We start from the raw sequence: 8,181 nt of genomic DNA on the forward strand, positions 1-8,181 counted from the left end.
TGTTGGAAATAAACCGTTTTGTTTAAATGGCTCCCTTAGTTCTGTGCTTAGTTTCTGCCACCTTGGGTGTCAATCAGTAACTCTGTACAGTTTAAGGTACAGTGTTTTGCTTTTACTTGACAGTGTGCACAGCTCAGAGTGATGAGATATATCCAGAATCTTATAATTCCATTTTATATACACAAATTCATAGTTTGCACTATTCACACAGAACAGCAACCAACATATGAATCCAAAATAAGAAGAACTAACAGCTGGTGAGGTTATTCCTGTCTAATGCTCCAAAAGTTGCTCTGTTAAAAGGTCAGAAGGTGTCTGCATCATCACATTGTTTTATCTGTGAAATGTAGTGGCTAGCACCCAAGGATAATTTTTGAAAACAGAGTCAACCATCCACCCCTCTGTACCTTTCCACTCAAAGCTTGAACAGCCCAGTGAAAGATTTGAGAAGAAGAAAAGGCAGCATGTGAGAGGAAGACAAGCAGGAAAGAGAGGAGAAACTTTCCATTGTTTTTATATTCTGTTGCTCTCGTGTTAAAAACCATGTCACAGCAAGCACCTGTCTGGTTGAATGATGATATCTCAGTCTTCTTGAAGGAGTCATCCGACATGCCCTGAGGTCTATTGGGATCAGTTGCAGATGATGTGGTTGTGTTGTTTGTCAGATCGTGACCTTCATTGTGCACAGGAGCAGTTTGCAGTCGACTGTGAAGCAGTCAGGATGAGAGTCGGCACCTTCAGTACTCAGGCCATTGTTGGGAGTCAGTTATTGCCCCAAGTGAAGGAGTTCATGTATCTCAGAGTCTTTTGGATATTACTGAGTATTGACAGCATTGATTTACCTCTTCAGTAGATGTGTTTCAGCAGTAATATGGTTGTGTGAATATCACTGTGGTGCAGAGAGAGCTGAGCTCAGAGGGAGCTGGGCTTTCAATTTATCAATCAGACCTACATTTGAACCCTTACCTGTGACCGAAAGAATGACACAGTCTCAGATTCAAGAGTCTGAAATGACTTTTTTTTTCCATTGGATGGCTTGGCTTTGAGCTTTATGGTCTCACAATGGGCATAGAGACCTATGGTTTGAATAAAATAATGAATAAATATCGAAGACCACAATTTTGGTTCAAATTAAAAAAAAAAAAAAAAAAAAAGATATCACAACACCATAACAACGAACACTGATTCACAACACACTGAATTGGGAACATATTCTTAAATTTTAATTTGTAATCCCAACATTGTCACATTGGTCAAGTGCAGTACTGCAACCAAAAAACCCAATACAAAAAAAAGAATTACCTCATAAAACCACCATCATAAAAACAGGAAACCTGAATGCAAACAAAAGTCAAATATTACTTTGACTGTATTGTTGTATTGTGTATTTGCATTGTATCTTGTGCACTTACTGTTTTTGAGACCTTTTCAGAACATAGAATAATTAATGTGCATGTACAATAAACCACAGAGAAGCCAATCAGAGAGAGAAAAATCTGAATCTGTATGAATGTGCTGTGAGAGTGACTTTGATGAATTAAACATATTATACATTGATATTATACACATAATACATTTATGTTCTGGATATAGAAATTAGTGTGTTGAACTTTGAGCTATACACTAATATTTACTGGTCTTTATTTTAATTTGAGACAACAGATTCTACTGTACACACAGGAACACTAACATTTTGTGCTCATCATTGGCTCTGATGCCTCGATCTCAGAGTTGTCTCTGTTCAATGTCTCATTCTCATTCTGTCCTGTGGCAGCATCTGTTGGTGTCAGTTGTTGTGGTGATTGGTGGGCTTTCACTTTGAACACATCCCACTTCTCAGGAAGCATGCCTTTGTTGAAGAGCACATAAGCCAGGTAGGAGAACGACAAGATGGCAGCAATGGCAGACAGCATGGAGATGGTCCTAACTGGAGAGTACTGGACATAAACCCCGTCCTCAAGAGTGCATCCTGGGAAGTGTATGACTGGTGCTAACCCTAGAGATGGGTCTCCACTGAGCAGTCTTAACGCAACTCCCACCAGGCAGCCCATAATAGCCCCGTAACCATTGGAGATGTCGAAGAAGAGGACACAGACGAGTTGAGGGAAGATGATAATGTAGGTTGTTTCAGCACCAAGGAACCAGAACAGTATGACACTGTTTTTCATGCTGGTTAGTGATGTACCAACCAAGCCCACGACCACCACAGAAGCACGGATCACCCACTGACTCTCTCTGTCTGATGCCTGAAGAAGAGATAAGAGAGGAAGAAGAAGAGGTTAACAGACTGAGACTATCCTGCTCTCAGATACCTCTCTCTAGTCTTCTTCACTCTTCCTCCTACTTTGTTTCTCCATCATGCCACTTTATACCATTGATACTTTCCTGCACTCCATTGCCTTTCTTTCAAAATAAACATCAACCTTCACAATAGCAAACAGCAGTTTGACTAACAAGTACATTGTCTCACCTGAGGTCTCAGGATGCTCTTGTAGATGTTAGCAGTGAAGACAGAAGCTCCAGCAAGCAAAGTAGAGTCAGCTGATGACATCACAGCGGCGGCCACACATCCAGTTGCAATAATGGAGATGAAGGGTGGAGTGAGGTGCTGCAGGGCGATGGGCAGAACGAGAGCTGCTTCCCCACGTTCATATGGAGATGGAGAACCATAGGTAGTCTGGTTCCAGTCTGAGGCATGGACACAGTGGCATAAAGAGGTCAAAATAAAAGTAAAAGTATACAGGATTCAGAATAGAAAAACAACTATGTATATGTATTTTTCTACAGACTATAAAAAATAGAAAATGCCATATAAATCCTATTACCATTAAAAAATACTATTGATTCTTGTTTTTATTTTCAGGTGAGCGTAAACATGTTTGGAATTCTGCAGATAACCATTAATCTGGCAAGTTTCTTTATTTTGGTTAGAACTGCTAATTGTTGATTTGTTGATTACTGGTTGACTGAGCAAATTCTTGGCCCTCCACAAAGAGATCAGTCATCAGACATCAGAACTACTGATTCAGAGCCTTGCTCAAAGACACTTGAGTGGATGGAACAGTGGCTGCCATAAAGGCTGTACACAGACCTTCTAGATGGGCGGCAGTCCTTGAACTTAATTCAACCGTTTAACTCAACCGCGTTGATCAAAACATACACAGAATTTTTCCACAGTTTATCCCAGTATACAGAAGCTGTAAATACCTGTGGATGCAGTGGCTGCCCCGAGCAGTATTCCAGGTATCACAAATAACGGTAAGATGAAAGCTGCAACAAAGCATGTGACCTTGGCTGTTGTTGTGGAAGAAGCTGACAAGGTCCTCTGATGGAGACTCTGGTATCCCAGAGATCCCAGAGCCTTCAGTATAAATCAGACAGTTAATTCAATCACAAGCGTGGTGTCCGCATCAGGTAAATGTGGCAAAACGTCTGCCTGCTACACTATAACCACTGAAGCATTCATTCAAATGAAAGAGATTGTCTCTTAAACATTAAATTACAGTCATCGGAGAGTTAATTTAACTTTGACATGTACAGACATGCTGTTTCAGACAATAGTCTTTAATTACAGCCACTCTGATTCTTTAGTTACAATGAAAAACAGTCTATTATTTAAGTCTTTATGTTTTCTATCATCATTCTGAAGATATCCATCAAAACTAGACTGAACTGTGTTTGATGTAGGCTGTATTGTTGCTTCCTTACAAAGAATAAGAAGTTATCAATCATGATCCAGGACTTTTCCAGCTCAGGTTGACCAATCCAGGGAGCGTGTAAGGTGTTGTTCATCAGTGTCTGGCTAATGTCCATGGTGTAAGGACTCATCATAATAAAGGGAACACAGAGCCACTGCAGAGACAAATAAAATGTAAATGATAAACACACACACAACTTTAAGCATCCTTTGCAGATTTTCATACCTTGTGTAAGTTCCCTCAAAAAGCCAAACTCACCAAGCTGACGAATACGAGGACAAGCTGTATAATATCTGTGTAGGCCACAGAGTAGAGGCCTCCCAGCAGCGTGTAGATAATGGCGACCGCAGCAGAGATCCACATGCATATAGCAAAGGGCAAATCCAGGACCACACTCATGGTTCCTCCTGTCAAACACATTTTTTCAGTGAATTTTTATGGCCAGTCTTTCAGTATTACCAGTTCACATTCATTGTAGTTAAGTCATATCGACAGTGTAGAAATTTGCATCCATGTATAGATTTGTTACTCTGAACTGATGAAGAAAGTGTAAACACTATGCAATATGTCTATGCAATATATGTATATAAAGTGCATTCATATATACTTTACCTAAAGCAATTAGTGTTGCGGCTGCTGTGACCACATCAATAATGACTGAAGCCACGCTCAGTCCAGCTACTAATACTTTTCCGTACTTGATATGGAAAGGGTCCAGCATCGTCACATAGTTTTTCTCTCTCATTGGCTTCGCAAACACCAATCCAGCTTGATTGAAATAAGGACAGATCATGTTAGAAAAATGATTTAAAAAAGGTGAAAAAGAATATGTCCGGTAAAGTGGCATACTTCATCCTCCACAGTACAATTTGACTCCCATGTATATTGGTGACATAACGGATATTTGCAGACAATTTTGCGGGTCAGTATGTGCAGCAACAATAATTTGCTGATGTTTGCTGGACACAGCTAAGTTTCAGATGGCCTCCCGTTAAAACATTTCTTCACTTCCACTCGCTTAGGTCCCTTTAAAATTTCAAAGTGGATTGTTGGAGGTTAAAATCTGGATCAAAGGTGTGAAGATTCATTTTCTTTTTGGTATAGCAGCCATACTGGAGCTCTTCAGCCTTTGAGCAACAGTGGCTTATTATATTCTGCAAATAAGCAGCTTCACTGTTTAAACAGGTGAATAAAATTGGCGAACTGGTGACTTGGAGCACGTCATGTCAACATATATATATATATGTGAGGTAGCTCAGATCATTATTAATCCTTTCTAATGTGCAGTAATTCCTGTTTTTTGAGATTATCAGGCTATGTTTTTTAATTACACATGCAGACATACAGTATCCTGTCAGATGTAACTTGAAGCTCTTACTGATAATAAAACATGAGCTGTATGCCATCAACATCATGACTGTCCAGGTTAGTCCCATGGAGGGCGTGTACACCATCTCAGCTGTGCCCACAATGAGGCCTCCTCCGACCCACGTAGCTGCAGGATGGATGAACACACAGCAAGTCATTGAGTGGACAGACAGCAGCTATTTGGACAGAAGACAAAAGCTTGGGTGATAATTCACCATCATGAATAAACTTTCATGAGGACCAGCTCATGATGTCCCAAACATGGCCTATTGTCAGTTTAAAAAATTCTGTTGTCCAAATTAATGTTTCAAAGAAGATAATTAGTAAAACCAAACAAAAGTGGTTATTACATGTTTTGTTTCAGACATTTGAAATGATCTGTGTGATGTAATACCCAACAGTGGGGGTGAAGAAAGGTCACTGCATCAACTGGCATATTTTTATCATTTTGCACACAGTGTATCTTCCATATTGGGCTTGTACAAAATTTGCAGTTAACATGCATAGATTTACAAAGAGTTGCTAAACTGTTGTTTTCTTGGCAATCCCTCTGTTCACCCAGTCAGAGTGAGGCTCCTCTGGTTCCTGCCATGTGTCAAAGGCTCTCTTGAGAACTAAAAGAGCCTGAATTGAAAAAGGGCTTGAAGACTAAGTTAGTTGGTATTGTGTACGATTGGAGTTTTTACTTTAAATATTATCATGCTGCTTGTCTCAAGTTTATCTGAAGCTTCAGCGCAGCTGTTTTGCATGACATGACAAACATTTGTTTTTCATATTTTTCTGTCTCATTAACATTCAGCATTTCCTTGTAGTGCAATTAGAACGAGTGACTACATTTACATGGACACCAATAATGCCATTGAGGCATTACTCCGATTAAGGTGTTTACATGATTTGGCAGTTCTTTGAAATCCTATTTAGATGCTACTTGTTGTTATTTGGCTTTGTGTGGAATTGTGGGTACCATTAGTTTCAACATCCGTCGGCACCAAGTTATACTTCCGTTATCCGTGATAAGGCTGAGGAAGTTTTTTCAGTCCTTCACATGACAGTTGTGATGCGTGTTACTTCCTGTACATGTGCAATGTGATCAGAGGGAAAGAAAAGCAATTTAGCTGGATACATTATTTCATAATAAGAGTAAAATCGCAGTACCCCAGGTATCTTAATGTGATTAAGCTTAAACTGATTATGAGCTCAATTGCATTAACATAATCGAATTATGGTATTTACATGGGCTCCACCATACTCGCATTAAGGCCTGAATTGTATTATAATTACATTATTAGTGTCCATGCAAATGTAGCCAATTCTCGAGTCATTTACATCGTGTCTATGTGAACAAAAAAATAATTGTAAAGATTTTATCTAACTCTGCAAGAAAACTCAAATAATTATTGTTTGTGAAGTTCATGTCTTTCTTGAGTTTTTAAACTGCTTTGGTACACTAAACAACCTCAGTTGTAACCTTATTTGCACATTCCTCATAATAATTGAAAACCAATTATCTCAAATATTTGACAGCCTTTATTTCATTCAGCTTTTGTGAGCTGTTTGAGTAAAAACTATTGATGAAAGCTGCGATTTCTTCATCCCAATAACAGTAAACTTTATTTGTACAGCACCTTTCATTCAAGAGCTACAGCTCTTGCTTGATTGCTTGTGCCAGCGCCTTTGAAGCAAGGTAAGGCAAGGCAAATTTATTTGTATAGCACAATTCATACACTAGGCAATTCAAAGTTCTTTACAGAAGCATAAAAATACATTAAAATCATACATTTCAAAGAAAGAATGAGAGTAGAAGAGAATAGAAAAATAAAAAATGCAATTAAAGGAAAATTAAAAACAGAAGCCAGTAAAAGACAATAATTTAGCATTTAGAATGATTAAAACCATTGAGCAAATACATTTACTTTAAGTAAAAGCTGTAGCAAATAATAATGTTTTCAACCCTGATTTAAATGAGCTGACAGGTGGTGCAGACCTCAGGTGTGTTCCACAGGTGAGGAGCATAATAACTGAAAGCTGCTTCTCTTTGTTTGGTTCTGTCCCTGATGACCTGAGGGGTCTGGATACCGCATATGGAGTTAATAAATCTAGAATATATTTTGGTCCTAGACCATTTAATGATTTGTAGACCAACAGTAAGATTTTAATGTCTATTCTTTGACTCACAGGAAGCCAATGTAGTGATCTGAGGACTGGTGTGATATGGTCCATTTTTCTGGTGTTTGTAAGGACTTGTGCAGCAGTCCTTACAAACAAGCATAAGAGAGTCTCCCAATTTCCAGATGGACACAGATTCCCCACTTGTATTTATTAGCTGAGATAAGCCTGTTCCAGTCTGCCCTTGAGCATCTACCAACAGATTTAACCTCACTGTGGGTACTGTCTGTGTCAGGAAAAGCCCAAAGCTGCCTCAGAAAAAAACATTCTGATGTGGTGCTATGGGGGTTAAAACACAAACACACCACTGTCTTTTTTAAGGTAAATGAATGAATTGAGATGAATTGAATTGAAATGTAATGTAATGTGATCTAAATCTAATATTTCATGAGGCTTTTGCGGGCTGTTTGAGGAAGAATTCTTCGGTGTTTTCATCCGAATCATACAACTTCCTAATGATACAATTATTTGGAGTTCCCAGTGATACAGTTTCCTTCCTAGTTTTGTCAGCTGTGCTCTCCTCACCTGTCATTGTGAAGACTCCCACCACCAAGCCGATGCCCCGGTTTCCCAGTACGGCCATATCCATCCCAGTGGCTGCACTTTTCTTCTGTTCCCTTTTGGACTTGAAAGATGCCCAGACACCGGTCCCGAGGATCAGCAGGTAGAAAAACACCATAGCTATCACTCCTGGGATGTTGACGGCCATGATGGACTGGTTGACTGGCTTCTCCTCTTGCTGATGTCTGACTGACTAAACGACTAACTGGCTGAGTGTTTTTGAAAAGATCCATGGAATTCCAGACAGACAGGAAAAACAAAAACCTCCTCCACTTTAAAGATACAGAGATGCCCTCTGGTGAAAATAGCTGGTTTCAGGTTTGTGTTGCCTGATTTATGTTGGCATTTAAGAATTGAACCCAGGAGAAACAATATAATTTCAGCTTTA

General features: G+C 39.3%; 1 protein-coding gene across 1 annotated transcript; it reads right to left on the minus strand.

Annotated features, from left to right (window-relative positions):
* Positions 1-1,685: 1,685 nt before the first annotated feature.
* On the minus strand, positions 1,686-7,941 carry LOC139341439 (high-affinity choline transporter 1-like). The gene is made up of 8 exons (XM_070977982.1): positions 7,758-7,941; positions 5,077-5,193; positions 4,311-4,466; positions 3,957-4,105; positions 3,709-3,852; positions 3,208-3,361; positions 2,471-2,688; positions 1,686-2,246 (listed from the first exon to the last, which is right to left on the minus strand). Exons 1-8 carry the CDS (start codon positions 7,939-7,941, stop codon positions 1,686-1,688), a joined length of 1,683 nt encoding a protein of 560 aa, XP_070834083.1.
* Between the last annotated feature and the right edge of the window lie 240 nt (positions 7,942-8,181).

This window comes from Chaetodon trifascialis, chromosome 13 (genome assembly GCF_039877785.1).
Source record: "Chaetodon trifascialis isolate fChaTrf1 chromosome 13, fChaTrf1.hap1, whole genome shotgun sequence".
NCBI lineage: Eukaryota > Metazoa > Chordata > Actinopteri > Chaetodontiformes > Chaetodontidae > Chaetodon > Chaetodon trifascialis.